At 29.9% G+C, this 18,599-nt stretch overlaps 1 protein-coding gene across 3 annotated transcripts in view; it reads right to left on the bottom strand.

Annotated features, from left to right (window-relative positions):
* The window catches only part of LOC127284870 (uncharacterized), a 431,539-nt gene that overhangs the window by 163,341 nt on the left and 249,599 nt on the right, over nt 1–18,599 (bottom strand). The window contains exon 3 of one of the 3 annotated variants that reach the window (XM_051310569.1): nt 7,370–7,418. The exons of the other annotated variants lie outside the window; for them this stretch is intronic. Within the exon in view, the coding sequence (XP_051166526.1) occupies nt 7,370–7,378 (9 nt within the window). The 5' untranslated portion in view covers nt 7,379–7,418. The remainder of the gene's footprint in view (nt 1–7,369; nt 7,419–18,599) is intronic. 3 annotated transcript variants of the gene reach the window in all.

Genomic DNA, 18,599 nt, shown 5'->3' on the forward strand with positions numbered 1-18,599 from the left:
GAATTAATTTTTTAACATATATTTCGACCATACCTCCACGTGTATATACATGTGTTTTCAAGAGTTAATTTTTTTTAGATATTTTTCCACATTCTCCACGTGTATATACCCGTGGAGGTATGGTCAAAATATCTTTTATTAAAATTGAGTCACGAGTACACGTGTATATACACGTGGAGAATATGGCAAAATATCTTTTAAAAAAATTAAGTCCTGATAACACATGTAAATACACGTGTATATACACGTGGAGGTATGGTCGAAATATCTTTTATTAAAATTGAGTCCCCAGTACACGTGTACATACACGTGGAAAATATGGAAAAATATCTAAAAAATTAAGTCCTAAATACACATGTATATACACGTGGAGATATAGTCGAAATATCTTTTATTAAAATTGAGTCCCCAGTACACGTGTACAGGCACGTGGAGAATATGAAAAAATACCTTTAAAAAAAATTAAGTCATGAAAACACATGTATATACACGTCGAGATATGGTCGAAATATCTTTTATTAAAATTTAGTCACGAGTACACGTGGAGAATATGGAAAAATATCTAAAAAAATTAAGTCATGATAACACATGTATATACACGTGGAGATATAGTCGAAATATAAGTTAAAAAACAAATTCCCGAATACACGTGTATATACACGTGGAGAATATGGAAAAATATCTAAAAAATTAAGTCCTAAATACACATGTATATACACGTGGAGATATAGTCGAAATATCTTTTATTAAAATTGAGTCCCCAGTACACGTGTACATACACGTGGAGAATATGAAAAAATACCTTTAAAAAAAATTAATTCATGAAAACACATGTATATGAGAGATTCTTTTTCAATCGCCCCAGCCCAAAAAGTCAATGTTCTGGGATTGGCTTCATACTTTGGTAAATTGTTCTCCTATATGATAGTAATAAATCCCTAAAATATAAACTCATTAAAAAAATATTTGTAGAAAGTAGAGGGGGTTGAAGTTTTGACGTTAAGGGTAACATTGTCATTTTCAAATCCGTATAACTATGACAAAAGTTTAAGGATTTTAAATTATCAATAATGAATTTTAATGCATTTTTCACGTACTTTTCAAAAATGTATACGAAATTTAAAAAAAAAAATTTTTGACCCCTTTTTTTCAAAATCAACCCTTATTTTTCGATTTTCACCCCTTCGGGAATTTTTTTTTTTTTTTTTTTTATTTTCATTGGAAACCTGAGGTTTTTTCCGATGAGCTATGTAAATATGAAAATGGGACAACAATAATTTTGTGAGAAACAGAATATTAAAGTAGGCGGTGCCGATAAGGGAGCCGTTAAGGGTAACATTGTCATTTTCAAATCTGTATAACTATGACAAAAGTTAATGGATTTTAATTTATCAATAATGAATTTTAATGCATTTTTCACGTACTTTTCAAAAATGTTTACGAAATTTAAAAAAAAAATTTTTTGACCCCTTTTTTTCAAAATCAACCCTTATTTTTCGATTTTCACCCCTTCGGGAATTTTTTTTTTTATTTTCATTGGAAAGCTGAGGTTTTTTCCCATGAGCTATGTAAATACGAAAGTGGGACAACAATAATTTTGTAAGAAACATAATATTAAATTAGGCGGTGCCTACTTAAATCCTCAAAGATGATCTCCAGGTATACCCCTTATCGGCACCGCCTACTTTAATATTCTGTTTCTCACAAAATTATTGTTGTCCCATTTTCATATTTACATAGCTCATCGGAAAAAACCTCAGCTTTCCAATGAAAATAAAAAAAAAAAAAAAATACCCGAAGGGGTGAAAATCGAAAAATAAGGGTTGATTTTGAAAAAAAGGGGTCAAAAAATTTTTTTTTTAAATTTCGTATACATTTTTGAAAAGTACGTGAAAAATGCATTAAAATTCATTATTGATAATTTAAAATCCTTAAACTTTTGTCATAGTTATACGCATTTGAAAATGACAATGTTACCCTTAACGTCAAAACTTCAACCCCCTCTACTTTCTACAAATATTTTTTTAATGAGTTTATATTTTAGGGATTTATTACTATCATATAGGAGAACAATTTACCAAAGTATGAAGCCAATCCCAGAACATTGACTTTTTGGGCTGGGGCGATTGAAAAAGAATCTCTCATATACACGTGGAGGAAGAGTGGAAATCTCTGTTAAAAAATTAAGTCCCAAATACACGTGTATCTCCACGTAGAGAGTCTGGCAAAATATCTTTAAAAGTAATAATGCCCCTATACACGTGTATATCCACGTGTATATCCATGTCCAAATCGATACGTGTAAAAACACGTGTAAATACACGTGTATTTACACGTGTAATTACACGTGTAAATTTTCAATAGGGTAATTAAAAATTTTCAAGTGTTGTGATTGTGAACTTAACTTAAATCTTATGTGATAAACATAAATGAAGGTTAGTGTTTTGTATTTTATTTCGAAATAAATTTTTTCTTATTTAATTGCTCGCAATTTATAAGTTTTCGCTTCTCTCTTTCTTAAAATTCATAATAAAAGTATTGTTAATATCTGAATATTCAGTGCAGTGAATAAATTAATTAATAAACTTGTCAATAAGAGCATGTCAGCCATAACAGTTATACTTTGATACCAATTCAGGTATCAAAAAATAATCCCATATTCTGGATCATTTCTTGAAAATGATCCAAATATTTGGATCAATTTGATACCTTATATTGATTCAAAACGTTGCATGAGTTGATCTTAATTCTTGTATCAATTTGATACACACAAGAAAACTGTGATAAAAAGACCTGAACTCAAAATGATAGCGTATGCTACTCATTTTGATATGCAGCAAAAATGAGTCCGGTTGGTGACGCCACTGTCTATGTCGTTTAGCATTAACTCATTTTTGCTGCAATGAGACTAAGTTTTTTCTGTGATTTCAACATACTTTTCTCAACGAGAATTAAAGTAACGTAAGTTTTGGACAGAATGTATAGAATATACATTCCGAAAAAGAATTTTTGAAAACCTTAAAAGACATTTGCAATATGTATCATCATTAAAGTACATAATTCGAAAAATAGGGGGAAAAATAACAAAACGGAAAATTGGTGCAAATCGTGAAAACGCAAGTTTTCATTTCCGTTCTCTTTTCTCCTCTCTTTCATGACAGGACATTTTCCCTCCCTGCTGCTCTTGTCACGTAAACTTTTGCACAGAGAATATCTTCTGGACGTGAGGCTCTTGAATAAACATGCGGTGGCCCCTGGTATAAAGCAGAACTAAGTATACGGTCGAGAAAGAGAGAAGGGAGTTCCCGGCTGTTACGCGTAAACGATGAAAAATGTTTTGCAAGAACAAAAGGGCTTGGACTGTGATAAGGTGCAAGCGAGACGACGCTTTTTAACTTAATTACCCGCCGTCTTTCTTTCTTATCCAAACTGGGGTGTGGAGAAAGAAAAAAAAAAAAAGCGCCAACGCCTCTTTCTTTCTCTCATAGAACCTTGACCTGTGCCATTTTCAATATTTCCCTCCTTCATTTTCGTTATACACAAGGTGTATAATTTTTTCAAAAAAAAAAAAAAAAAAAAAATTAAAGTACCCTAGAAAATTTCAAAATAAATGTTTTTTCATGGCTCTTCATTTTTTTTTCTTCATCCAACGAATGCTCGAGGCATTTTAGTTTAATTAACTCCACTTTCACGTTTTTACGGAAATTATGTAATTTTTCCAACTTGTTTTTAATTAATTTTTCTTTGTCGGTATATCGTTATCTTTTCTCTATTATCTCTTGACTCTGTTAGCCGACTTTATTTCTACGAAAATATTCATAATTGCATTGTTTTTTTTTTTAAATAACCTCTTTTATAAATTGTCAGTTTTTTTCTTGTAATCAATAAAATTTTTTTGTAAATTATGAAAAAAAAATAAAACAGCAAAAAAATGATAAAAGTTTTAGAAAAATGTCAAAATAAAAATTAATCTGCTTTTAAAGCATATATATATATAATATACACAGAGGAGACAAAATGGATGTTCATTTCCCTGAGGGGAATCAAACTGGTCTATAGTGGACAGGAGTTTCGCAAAGTTTGAGCCTCAGCCCTAAGCGATAGAGACCGACGTCAGTAATTTGCCATAGAGGTAAATATTCCCAGGTGAAAATGTCAGGGGTGAACGATGCGCTAAGGTGACAAATGTGGTCTCTCTACAGTCTCACACATATATACAGACACAACTCCCGCGCGAACCAACTTAAATCATCCCTTTATTCTAAAACACAATTTACTCTTGGAGAAAAAAAATTTTACTTTTATATATAGTGTAGACAATTTTTCTCCTTGATGACATTTCAAATAGGACGTTTTTGATTTAAATTCATAAAATTAAACATTTCTACCGATACAAACTCTGGAAACTCAAAACTCATAAGCGCATTGAGGTATAGTAAATTTTCGAGGAGTTTCCATCGAGTTTCTAAATTAATTCCTAATAATAGAGGAGAGAACGTTAAGGGGTTTAAAAAATCGATTTTTTTGCATACCTTTTTTTTCGAAAAATAGTTTGCCCGCCATTAAATTATTAATTTTTGTAAGTTTATGTCTATAGGGATTAATTTAGAGTTTCCTAGAGGGACTTTATATACAGGAAAAGGGTTAGCGGGCTTTTGGAGATTAAAATTCAATGTTAAATAATTATATACTTAGAAACAAAATTAGAGGGTGCAAATGAATGGAGAATGATAACAATTAGACATTGCTTTAAACTAATTGTAAGTGGAAAGAGAGAGGGTTCAAAAAGAATGAGGGAGAGGAATGAAGATTAAATAATAATGTAATTTAACATGGTTTACGAAAGTAAACTGAGTGTAAAATAAATAGGATGTGGGGTTGGGCAATTTATTTCAGGAAGCAGATGGAATAGTCTACCACTAAACATGTAATTATAAAATACCTCTTAAAGTATGGGTTTAACAAAACAATTATTAAAAATATACACTACTAATACGAAATCATTGAAAAGGTTATTATTCCAAATTAGCACAGTATTCATCCGAATAATCTTTTTTTTTATCATTATTTTCATATGATAAAGCACAGAAAATGTTTTACACTAGGTTCTTTTTATTCCGGTAAAATAACAATCAAATTAGCACAGTATTCATCCGAATAACCCTTTTTTTAAATCATTATTTCCATATAATAATGCACAGGAAATATTTCTCAAAAGTCCTACTAACAGAAATATCTATATTTTAAAGTGAAAAAAAGAAAATTAAAAAAAGTATATTAAAAAAAAAATTTCCAACTCTTCGAAAAAAGACATTTCAATTTTTTTACTATATAAACCCATAATATTTAGTTCTTATGAAATGATAATAAAAAAAAGGAAACTTATTGATAAAAAAAAAAAAGTAATTCGATTTGGAAAAAAAAGGGATCAAAGTTGATTGATATTCCGTTTTATTTTTTATTGTTCTTTCTTTTTATAGCTGTTCCCTCTCCCTTCTCCCCCATCTCTGCTCTATTATCCGAGTCTCTTCTTTCTATATTTCATCCCTTAGTCTCTTTTTTTACTCTCTCTCTCTCTCTCTCTCTTTCTCTCTGTCACTCTTCAAAGTCTTCTTTTCAATCGCTCGTTACAAGAAATTGAATTTTTTTATACCTTCGTTTTAAAACGAATCCATCGATGACAAAATCCTGATGAAGGGAGAGGTTAATGACCTCTGAAGATTGAGTTTGAAGAGGATGAGAGAGATGAGAAATTTTTACATGAATCGTTGTCGTTTGGAAAGCCGCGAATCCAAACGCGCGCGTGATTTTAAACACGCCATTACGTAAATTAACTTTCAGCATAAGGGGCATCCGACTCTCTCTCTCTCTCTTTCTCTCTCTCTCTCTCTCTTTGGCAGACAGCCAACGTTTATTCCTTTGCCATTGCTTTTGCTATTCTTCGATTTCTCGAGATGTCTTCACTCATAAAAATACATAGCAAATTTTTGTTATGTATTTTGTGGTTTCCGCTTCCGATGATTTAGTTAGGAAAACATTTGTCTTCAATATAGGATGGGAAATTTGTCCAACGTTTTTTTTTTTTTTTTTTTTGGTATTTCCTACACTGGAAGCCAAAAGTTGTAGTGAAACGTACCAGTTGTTAATTTTCATTTGGAAACATATTTTAAAGAGTATTTAGTTATATTTAATATTTTTAGTGACAAATTCTGTAGAAAACTAATCGAAAGAAAATACAAATACCATATAACACAGTATGGGGGGGGGGAGTACATATTATACATTTGAAAAAGTGGACCGGGAAGGAGATAAAAAAAAAGCAGAAAGATAAGATGGTTTTTGAAAGGGAATCGTGAAGATGCATCGGTGGATGACAAAGACCATAAATCAGATGCTACGAAAGAAAGAAGACGCGCTGCTGATTCTACAAGGCGAGCGGTTGGATGTGTTGGTCCTTCTAAGCGAGATGGTTCAGGAATCACTATAAATGGTAATGGAGAGCAGTTTCTCTTTTTCTTCTTCTTCTTCTTTTCCTTCCTTCTCTATTTCTCTCAGAAGAGGAAAAGTAGCACACTGAGTTAGAGGGTTGGTAGTTTGGGGGGGGGGCAAGGAGAACGTTCCTGGATAAGAAGAACCAAAGTAAAAGAGAACACAGTTAAGGGAAAACTGGAGACTAAGACGAGTTTACTTGGAAAATGTAATATTTCTTACGGATCTAGCGTAAATAAAAGCGTCATAAAAGAGGCTTGCACTACATTCGAAGCTTCAAGTCAATTGTTACGTTCCTGGAAATAAAATCTACCTCCAAGTAATTTTTTTTTTCCAACGGAGATCGAAAAAAAGAATTATTCTTCAAAAATATTCAAAAGAAATTAAATAAATTATAATTAGAAATATATAATATAAGAAAAGCTTTTCCTTAACCAAGAAGGCAAAAAAATATTTTCAGTTCAAAAAAAAAAAAAGAAATTTTCCATTGACAAGACCACCTTGGGAAATTTTACGAGAATGAGCTTGAAATGTTTGTGAAGATTCGTGTTGAATTTAAGTGAGGAGAGAGAGAGAGAGAGAGAGAGAGAGAGAGAGAGATACGAAGAGTGTCGAATCTTGGAGAGATTGAAAGGAAGTGCAAGAGGAGCTACGAGAACTTGAGTTCAAATTGCAAGGGGAAATACTTCGAATTCTATTAACGGGTATATGAGAGTCTGCAAGAAAAGCTCTCACTCCCAACGAACCAAATTTGTGTCTGACGTAATCGTATAAAAGATATATGTATATAAAAAAAAAATTATTGTAACTTTTTTTATAAAATAAATATTTTAATCAGGGATTTGTTTCTACTTGGATTATTTGTAAGCGTTAAACATACCGACAGCATTTTCTATCGCAATAATGAAACACCGAAGATCACTGCATACCTGAAACAAAAAATAGAAAAATTAAGAATAACAAATATTAAATTTTAATATTCTCCTATTTAGCTAAAATTACATTTTCCTCAAAGAAAATATTTTTAAAAATGGAAAAAAATTCTTAAAAAAAAACTTTTCTCTCTCTCTCTAATAAAAAAAGGCGACTCTAAATCTTCAATGAAAAGAGGGTTTTTCATCATTAAATGAAAAATACTTGGTTCTGATATTGAGTGCTCTTATTTTCTTGGCTGGGCTGATTCGCTTGTGTGTTATCGAAAACCCTCTCTCTCTCTCTCTCTCTCTCTCTCTCTCCCTTTCACCCTCTCGCCATCGACTTAATCGAGGGAAAAACGCTGATACGATAGTTCTCCGATTAATCAAGAACTGAGCCGCGCAATCGTTATATGCGGATAAAAGCTTTTACCCCCCCAAAAGCTCACCGGAAGTCGAAAACGCGGGAGCGCTGGTGCGCGTTGTCTGGATTTTCATAAATTTATAGAATACCCCGCTCACGGTACTGGAAGTATAAGCCATGGTAACAAAATGTAATGGCAATGGTTGAAGGGAGGGAGGGCGGTTACAGAAGGGCGACTTTGGCTCGTCTCACGGATCGCTGATTTCCAAATATAGTCGCTCTCTCTCTCTCATGATTTTCATTCGGGCGTAAAATATTCTTTCCTATTTTTTTTTTCTATTAAAAAATTCACCTTTACTTCGCAAAAAAAATGTTGATTTTTGGGTTGGGCAGGAAAAAAGGATAATATTTCTATTGTTATTGTAAATAAACGAAAGAAATTCAAATGTTTTTGTTTAGGATACTCAAAAAAAAAGATTCAAAACAGGAATAAAATATAAAAATTTTTTTTTTATTTTTAATTACTAAAAAAGCAAAATTATTGGTAATAATTATTTTAGTTTTAGGATAGGTTTTTTCTTCTTGTAAAATAACCATTGTCATTTATCAAATTAGCACAGTATTCATCCGAATAATATAATTTTTAAACTCTCTCTTTCACGATAAGAAAAAAAATTCCAATGAAAATTTAAAAAATTATTTGTTATTTTTAATTAGTAAAAAAAAAAACTGGTAATAATTAAAAATATATTTTTAGGCTAGTTTTTTTTCTTCTGGTAAAATAACCATTATCATTTTTCAAATTAGCACAGTATTCATCCGAATAATACAATTTTTAAACTTCACTTTCACGATAAGAAAAAAAATTCCAATAAAAATTCAGATAAAAAATTATTTGTTATTTCCAATTAGTTAAAAAACAAAATAGTTATTGATAATAATTAAGAAAATATTTTTAAACTAGGTTTTTTTCTTCTGGTAAAATAACCATTGTTATTTATGAAATTAGCACAGTATTCATCCGAATAATTCAATTTTTAAACTTCACTTTCACGATAAGAAAAAATATTCCAATGAAAATTTAAAAAATTATTTGTTATTTTCTATTAGTAAAAAAACTGGTAATAATTAAGAATATATTTTTAGGCTAGGTTTTTTTCTTCTTGTAAAATAACCATTGTCATTTATCAAATTAGCACAGTATTCATCCGAATAATACAATTTTTAAACTTCACTTTAACGATAAAAAAAAAATTTAGATAAAAAATTATTTGTTATTTCCAATTAGTTAAAAAACAAAATAGTTATTGATAATAATTAAGAAAATATTTTTACTCTAGGTATTTTTCTTCAGGTAAAATAACCAGTGTTATTTATCAAATTAGCACAGTATTCATCCGAATAATACAATTTTTAAACTTCACTTTCACAAGAAATAATGTATCCACAAAGCATACATATATCAACTGAAACTGTAAATGACGCTCTATCACTGATTGGTCGAAATAAAAACAGGCCAATGACACGTCGTCTGCTATGAGCACGTCGTCTTCCTTCCCTTACTCACTGACTATAATTAATTTTATCACCGTCTTATTACACATTTCCAAAAATCATAATCTTATAGATAAAAATTTTCCACTTAATAACGAATCTAATGAATAATAAATTTTTTACAAAATAAATAATTCTATTGAAAGCAATTTTGATTTTCAAAGAATTTACTTTAGTAGTCAATTTTTTTTTTTAATTCTATAACAATTTGTGGAAATAAAGATAAATATTTTGAAGTAAATCGAGTTCAATGTTGAAGACTTAGAACAAACAAGGCGTGTTCCGTGCGGATTGACGACTAACGAGAGAGCTTCGAAACGGTGTTTAACTTGAATCCAAGGCACGGACGTTTCTAGAATAAGACGTTTAAGCGTAGACTTTACGTGACACGATAGGCGTCTCGAAAGCCCACTTTATATTCTACTCACGAATTTTATTACGAACCGCGGAATTTTTCCTAATCCTCTATATAGACCTACAACCAACACTTTTTTTTTTAAACTAGCAAAATATTATTTTTTTATCAAGAATTAAAAACATATAATATATTAATTAAAGAAAAACTACAAAAATTCAATAATAAAATATAAATTCACGCTCGATTTATTTTTTAATTAAAAAAAAAAAAATTATTTACATATTTTTGATAACGAAAAACATATGAAATTCGTAAAATATGAGAATTAATAAATAAAAAGTATTGCTAAAACAAGTTATTTATGAGAAACGTATGAAAGCGTATTTATTGAAAATAATTTCGAGTATTTACGTTTTTGGTAATAATGTAACGAGTTGAATTTCATGTTGATTAACTTCTCCCCGTTCTCTCTCTCTCTCTCTCTCTCTCTCTCTCTCTCTCTCTCTTTCTCTCTCTATATATATATATATATATATATATATATGTTGTGTAAATATCAACAAACTTTGGGAGAGCGCTTTTACCCAAATTGAAATCCGATTTTGCAAAGGGGCAGGTTCCAAATATTTTATCGAATTTATTGATCAGCTGATAAACCAAACCAACGTTCCATGAAAATTACAAATATTAAAGGTTTTTTTGTTAAACGAAATAAAAATAAAAATTTGCATTAATCTTTTTTAATTCTATATATATAAAAAAAATGGGTCATTATAAGATTACTGTATTGGAGCAAATGAGTTTTTTTTTCATTTTAAATACAGTTGCGAAACTATTGTATATATATATATATATATATAGAAGACCGAAAAATGGAGGGAGAACTTAAGAGGATTTTAAAAAGGGATTCAAAGCCAATGTAAAAATAAAACCACACTGGTAGAACTCAGTGTTAAAGGGATAGAAACAAAGCTTCTTTTCCACACGAGGGGTAAAAAAAAATCCTCTTCCATTTTCTACAAAAACTCTTATACCAAGACTCTAATCCTTTATTGATCGATTTCTCATTTAATCGACCAACTAATGTTGTTGTGGTTTTTGGCCGGAAAAATAAAGAGAGAGAGAAAGAGAAAAATACAGAAAGGGAGGAAAAAAGCTTAGAAAATTGAATGATATAAAATAAGGAAAATGGGAGAAAAACATAATTGAAATCGGGATTTTAGGGTCTTTCTAAAATACAAAAACTAAAGCATATCTTATTAATGTCAGTTCACATTGCATAGTTAATGAAAATTATGATCTCTCTACAATACGAAATTAATCAGAAATTGCGTCTTTAAATTTCTTTTTCTGATAATAAAATTCAAATTCTATACGTGAAAATGAAATTTATAAATTCTAGTTGATAAATTGTAATTTTACATGCTTAAAAGTAATAGAACCCTCGTCACGAAATTGTAATCTTTATGAGCAACGTTCTGATAAGATTCGAATTCAGCGCAGGCTATACTCAGTTCTCGCGAACAAAACTTTTCAAAAGCAGAAGAGCCCAATGAATAGGGGGATGGAGGAGTGGTCCTCTTGAGGAATAAGAGAATTGGAGTTGGGGGAGGTCAGTGGGCGCGCATATCACACCCACACACACACAGAGAGCGGCCCTTGGTTAGCAAAACTCTAGCGGGCGCAAACTTGTTTCATGGCGCATACGCGCCTCAAATAAATTCCTTGTACGTGATCTGAATCCGGTGTTTTTGGGGGTGGTCGGCCCGCGGCAGAATGATTTAACTAGTTTGAGAAGGGCGAAATAGAGGGGTATAAAACAGGGGGGGGAGAGAGGTAAGAGAGGAGAAGCCTTGCGGCGAAAAGCAAGGAAGATTGCCCGTTTTGATATATATATATATATACAGGAACAGCTCCCCAGTTGGCAGTGTGGTGCGTCTAAGGTCGAAACCCGAGAGGAATAAACTACTTCAAATGGAACTATGTTTTCATAGTATTCTTTTTCTCCCAAAAGGTCGATAATTTATGGAAATTAGCCCAAAAGACAAAAAAAAAAAATATTTTCAAAGTCCATCATTGGCCAATTGACGAAAGGATTCACTAAAGAAGAAACATATTATAATCCAGGAAGTGTGCCATACCCTTTTCTTTTATATTTTTCACAACATTTTGAATATAATAATATTAAATTAATAAAAACTAAATATTAATTTAAATTTTTTTGTGAGTTTCAGTGTTTACCATGGATTTACCGGATTTATCATCATCAGACAATTGACGGAAAGGATTCACTAAAGAAGAAACCTATCATAATCCAGAAAGTGGACTTCAAAAATTTAGTGGTGAGATTCTCACCATTAGGTTAAATACTGTGCTAGCTTTATATAAGCAAAAAATTAATCAATGCCTACCTTACGTCATAAGTGGTATCACTAGGTCAATTTGGAAAATGTAAATTTTTTGTAGGTTAATTATTATATATAATTTTGTCGCCTGGGACAACTCTATTTTAGAGTCAGCCCTACTGATATAAATGACGTAAGGAAGAATCAAGGCCAAAACAAAATTAATCGACGATTACGGGAATGGAAGACAAGCAAAAGGACAGAATATTTTTGTCTTTTTCTGCCTTTTTCTATTTCATACCCTGTTTCCGTATCCGACATTCATTTTGCTTTGGCCTATAAAAATTTGTCGAGTGACATTTTTGAAAGGCTACTAATATTCCCAAAGTTTCCATTTGTCATATAATTCTCCATCAACTACCGCATCCTGATTAAGTGAAAATTTACTGACTTTATAGTAACTTTTAATTTTAACAAGAAACTAAATTTTCCCTACAGCAGGGTGCGGTAGTTAACCGAGAATTATGACAAATGGGACTTTACTGGTCATCAAATGTTTATTAGCGCCTACGCTCACGGAAGTCGTTAGGGTGAATTCACATGGAGGCGTAAGTTTTGTAAATAGATCTTATGACTATGAAAAAGATAAATTTGTTTGTCCTTCTCCCACTCATAGACTTTGATACATAATGCTTCCATGTGATTTTACCTTTAAACAACGTAAAGGTCAAAGCACAATAGTTTCGAAAAAACAACCGTTCGCAAACGAGATAATAAACTTTATAATCGATATCATTTTTAACTTATAAACTGTTTTTTTATTCAGATGATTGTGGACACAAAAAAATATAAAAAAATGAAGAGGTTTGTCAAAAAGGTTGTTTTATATTAATGATGAATAATTAATAATATTAATGAAAAATAATATTTAGGTTCCCGGGGTTGCTCCTTATAGCATTTATAAGTTATACAATAACTTCTACTGCTCAATTTTTTTTTTTAAATCTTATATAATTTTTCTTTATTAATAACTACGGTGTGTACAAGAAAAGCAATAATAATAATAAACAAAAAGCAGGACACTTTGAGAAAAGGCTCTTAAAATACCGCTAATTACTCGAGTCATCGGTTTCTAAGGGTTTTTTTTCCATTTTCCTTATATATACATATATATATTTCCCCTTTTCACTCGTTTGCTATTTCTGTTGGCGCAATGGCGGATGTCAACTTCTCAACGAATGAAAAGAGACGCAAACTTGGAATGGGTAGGATGGCGAAGGGTGGGAGTGAGGGAGGAGGGGGTGTTGGTTAGAAGGGAAAAGGTGGAAAATCTTTTGCAGGGTGAGAAAACGAAAGCGCGGGTAGGAGAGCATCGTTGACGTCGTCGGCATTACGTACATTTCTTATTTCCCTTACACACTCTGTGCCTTGGTGGTAAAACCACCCGCCAAAGTAAATAGAGCGTATTTCTTCTGGAAATGACAGGAAATTCAATAATCCTCAAAATGCTTTGTGGTGGTGGTAGTAGTGTAAGGTTGAGGAAAAAGGGGGAGGAAAGTCAAGAAAAAGAAAAACGAGAGAGGATTGAAGGAGGGAAAAGGGAGGAAAAAAGATGGAAAATATTTATTTGGATTCTGACACTTAACTGTTGATAAACCTCCTCGAGGAACTTGTAAAATGTAAATAGTTGTGCCATACTCTTTTCTTTTATATTTTTCACAACATTTTGAATATAATAATATTCAATTAATAAAAACTAAATATTAATTTAAATTTTTTTGTGAGTTTCAGTGTTTACCATGGATTTACCGGATTTATAATCAAGAGACAATTGACGGAAAGGATTCACTAAAGAAGAAATAACCTATCATAATCCAGAAAGTGGACTTTAAAAATTTAGTGGTGAGATTCTCACCATTAGGTTAAATACTGTGCTAGCTTTATATAAGCAAAAAATAAATTAATGCCTATCTTACGGCATAATTAGTATCATTAGGTCAATTTTAAAAATGTAAATTTTTTTTGTAGGTTAATTATTGTTATATATATATATATAATTTTGTCGCCTGGGGCAACTCTATTTTAGAGTCAGCCCTGCTGATATAAAAAAATGAAATTAAAAAAAGGCTTTATATTTGATGACTTGAGGGAGGGAAACAAGAAATTCTTTTGGAATCAAGTTTATGCGTCATAATATAGGGTTTTAGTGTTTTTATTTATCACGGGGACATCATACACATGTTGTCAGCTCACGGCGGTAGGTATACACGATACGAGCTTTTTCTAATCGACCTCTCTTTTCTGAAACTACATCCATATAACGTCAAACGTGATTATCCCTTAAAAAAAATTATTATCGAAAAAAACGAGCCATGAAATGTGTCACGACTTTCCGTGCAAATAAAAAAAAAGAAAAGAAAAAAGTGTTTAAAAAAAAAATGGTATCTTTCACCAAATTGCCAACATTTTTGTAGCGAGAGAAAAAAAAACTGAGACTCTAATAAATTGAATTTAATTCTATATTTAACTTTGACTTTTTAGTAATTTTTTCAACTTGAAATATATGTTTTTTTTTCTTTTAGAAATTTTTAAACAGGGCCGGCTCTATAAAAAAAGGTGTCCTAGGCGAATTAATTTTTTTTCAAATTTGTTTTTTTGAATTAAAGAAATAAAATTTTTTGATAAATACATCCTTAATTAAACAATTATTTGTGATAATAATTTAAAACACGAGAACCAACATTATTGTATAATTAAATTGTTTAATCCCTTCAAGAACATGAAAATTTTCTGTTTCGAAAATTATAATAACGTATAATAATAATTCTGTACGTGCGTGTACTATAAATGAAATTTTCGTGAATACTAATAAAAATTAACAAACGTACAATTAAGTCAGAAATTTACACAAACACGTCAATTTTACCTCGGGCCAATAATATAATAATATGTTTTCTGTTTATTTCCAATGTATGGGTATTATAATAATTGTAGTGCTAACAATACAGCAAAATCTGTTATATATATATGTAAATTATATATTAACTTTTTCTCAAAATGTTTTCTCTCAAAATCAATAAAATGAGAAAAAATTGTTTTTTTACATTTTAAACAAAATTTTTTGTTATTGTTTATAATGTTAAAAAATATTTATTTTGTAATATTAAAAAAATAGTATATTTCTTTTTACTATTGTGTTAATAAATATTTAACAATTATTAATATGGCAATTCAATTTCTTTGTGTTATGGGTGTTTGGCTCTCGACAAATGGAGGGGAGGGGGGAATGATTTGTTGTCCGCTCTCATGAAAAGGGTCGCACGCAATTGGCTAATTTGTCCTTTATTAGCAAATTGCGTGCAACAACAATACACTTTATATCTAAAATCTAGGAAGATTTTCTTTGTGTCAAACTTCAACTCTCGTAATGTTTGACAATAAATTTCTTGCATCACAAACCCTTATTCGATATGAGAAAAGAGGAGGGGGTGTACAGTGCCGGCTTTAGACGAAATAGCCCCCTGGAGATGAGAAAAATCTTTTTCACACTAAAGTAATTTTTTTTCAATTATTTCTTTTTAATTTAAAAAAAAATTTTTTTTTTAAATAATATTATTATAAATAAGTAAGTAGATTTTTGAGAATAATTATCAGAATTGAACAGAAAGAAATGAAAAAAGAAATGAAATACGAAATCAATATCGCTTTTTATCGTATAAATTGGAATGTTATATAAATCTACTTTTTTTTTTACCCTCGTCTTCCCATATCAATTGCTTGAGAATAGAGATACTCACGAGGATCAAGATCTCATACATGTAAAGATATTCGATCAATCGTCTTGCTTTTTCCAATTCTTCGTAAAACACAAGTCCTCCTTTACATTTTTTTTTTTTTTTGCCTCCTTTTCTTACAACAATTTCTTCCCCTTCCATTGTGCCAATCTTTTATCATGGAAAGAATTGCCTTGAGGAAAAAGAGAGAAAAAAAAACATGAAGATCTTTTCTCCTTAAAATAAGAATAGCCTTCGAGCGATACACACGCGAAAAACGTGATCTTCCTTCTCCTCCAAGATTTTCTCCACGTTGGCTTCGACTTTATTAGAAAAGTAGATATATACATATATATATATATATATATATGAAAAAGCATCCTGATAGACTCTGACGTGTACTTTAATTTTCATTTTATCGACCAATTTCAAAACTGTATATGGAAATTTTCTCATCTAGTTATTCGCAGTTATTTTCTTTTTTTTTTTTTTTATTCCCGTTTAATGAAGATTTTGCCATAAAGTTATATTATATTTTTAAAAGTTAATAATTTACATCACGGGACTCATTTATATTTCATGGGGAAAATAAATTTTAATTAATAATTTTCTTAATTGAACTTCAAAGTGAAATTGGATCTCAACGAATATTGCTATTTAATTTATTAACATATTTTCTCTCTTGACGAGAAAATCAATATTCATGTATATATATATATATATATAAGAAGAAGAAGGTCAAAGTTTCGGGAAAAGTAATTGAGCTTATGAAATAAAATTTCTTTGATGTTTTTCAAATAACCGAAGCAAAAATATGGGTCAACGAAAGAGTCTGGATATAGGAAAAAAAAAATTTAATTAATCTTCTCCTTGTGAAAAATGATGATATTTCCTTCCGTCATGAAGAGGAAAAAAATAATTAATAAACAAAATTCATTAAAAAAAAAAATAAATTAATGGAAAAAAAAATATAAATATTTAACAAATATTTTTTTCCCTCGCTGCGCAAAAAAAAATACGATTTATTATTCACTTAATGAAAATAACATGAATGGTAAACCAACAATAGGAAAATTTTTGTTTATTTTTCGTAATATTGTAAAAAAAACAATTTTTTCCTGCCAATCTCTAAAGATATAATGTAGCCGACTTTAATTAACACAAAAGCAACTTTAATTTACTCTTCTGTATTTATATGTATATTGAAATATAGAGAGTTATATGTAGAATAAAATATTTTTCAATAAAAAAAAAAGAAAGAAAATGTTCATGAAAAATGTAATATTTTAATTAAAAAATGGTAGTAACATTACGAGCACGTAAAATTTGTTTGCTGAATAGCTTTATATTGATAAATTTGATTTTCTCATCAGTTTGCAGACAAAATGATTTTAACGTTATTTTATTCGAATTCATTGGATACGGTTTGAAATATATAAAATTCTTTTTAATTAAAACACGCGCAATATCAATGCGAAGTTAGTTTTTTTTTCATGATTTATATTGTATAATGCTTTGTTTGTGAATTCGGCAAATGTACTTGTGTAAACCTATCGGTATTGACATGAAATAAAAAAATTTAATTTTGTTTTGGTGTCTATGATTATTTTTTTGAGTTTCTTTTGTTTGTAAAGAATTACTTAAAAATGTTTACATTTTTAACAAGTTGAGAAAATACAAATTTTTTTTTTAATATCGTATTGAAAATAATAAATGTATTTTATAGATGATATATTGATTATAGCAACCCAACGCTGTTGATATATAGTGACAACAAGCTGCCGCACCGTGCTTCTAGTATATCAATAACCCAACCCTGCGAACTGTTGTACATTGATATTTAATTGTAAGTATTTTTTCCTTTATTTATTATTTTAACATTCAGTCGTTACGATTATATTACATTTGAGGAGCAAGTTTTCAAAACCTGATAAATCCATATTTTCTTATTTCGAGAAATTCAAACAAATGACTTTCCACACATAACCACTAAATTTTAAAATAAAAAATTTATAATAATTTATTTCTATAACAATGTTTTTATATTCAAGGCGTTATGTTTCTAATTGAACTTTGTCATAATTGAGTGATTTACAGGTTTTGGTAATTTTTTACTAATATAAAACATACAAATTGTAAATCATCTTGGTTATGTCAATAAGTTAAGTTTTTCCTTAAAATATTAAATTTATGGTTATCTCCATTTTTTTGAAAAAAGGATTTATCAAGTTTTGAAAATTTGCTCCTCATTTATCGGCATATTTTAATACATATCATTATTAATTAATAAATAAATGATTTTGACCCATAAGCATTGACCTAATTTTAAGATTATGTTCGAATCTTAAAAAAGAGGTGATCGATATCTTTTTTTTTTTAATACGAAAAATAAATTAATGAAACTCGAGAAATATTATATTTCATATCTCTTTTTTTTATATTCTCTCTCTCTTATTTAGCCAGCAAACTCGTTTGTAATGTGGGCATAGCGGAGGAGAGATTTCCAGAGTACATGTATATAACGTTAATTAAACAGACATGGTCGAATTTTCCATATCTGTTCGATCTGCGAGTCGAATTACACATTCGTGTATATATATATATATATATATATTGTATAGACGAATTCATATTTGTTGAATGTATTTACTCATCACACACTATCGACAAACTCTATATAGGCGAGGCCAAGTTTTAAATCGGGATTTTCATCGATAATTAATAACCTGCTGCCGCGTTTGTTTAAAGATTATTAAGTTACTTTGTCGCGAGATATAGATATATATATATGTATAATGTACG

This window comes from Leptopilina boulardi, unplaced genomic scaffold, assembly GCF_019393585.1.
Source record: "Leptopilina boulardi isolate dan_hultmark-lab unplaced genomic scaffold, ZJU_Lbou_2.1 LbouV2_327, whole genome shotgun sequence".
Classification (NCBI taxonomy): domain Eukaryota; kingdom Metazoa; phylum Arthropoda; class Insecta; order Hymenoptera; family Figitidae; genus Leptopilina; species Leptopilina boulardi.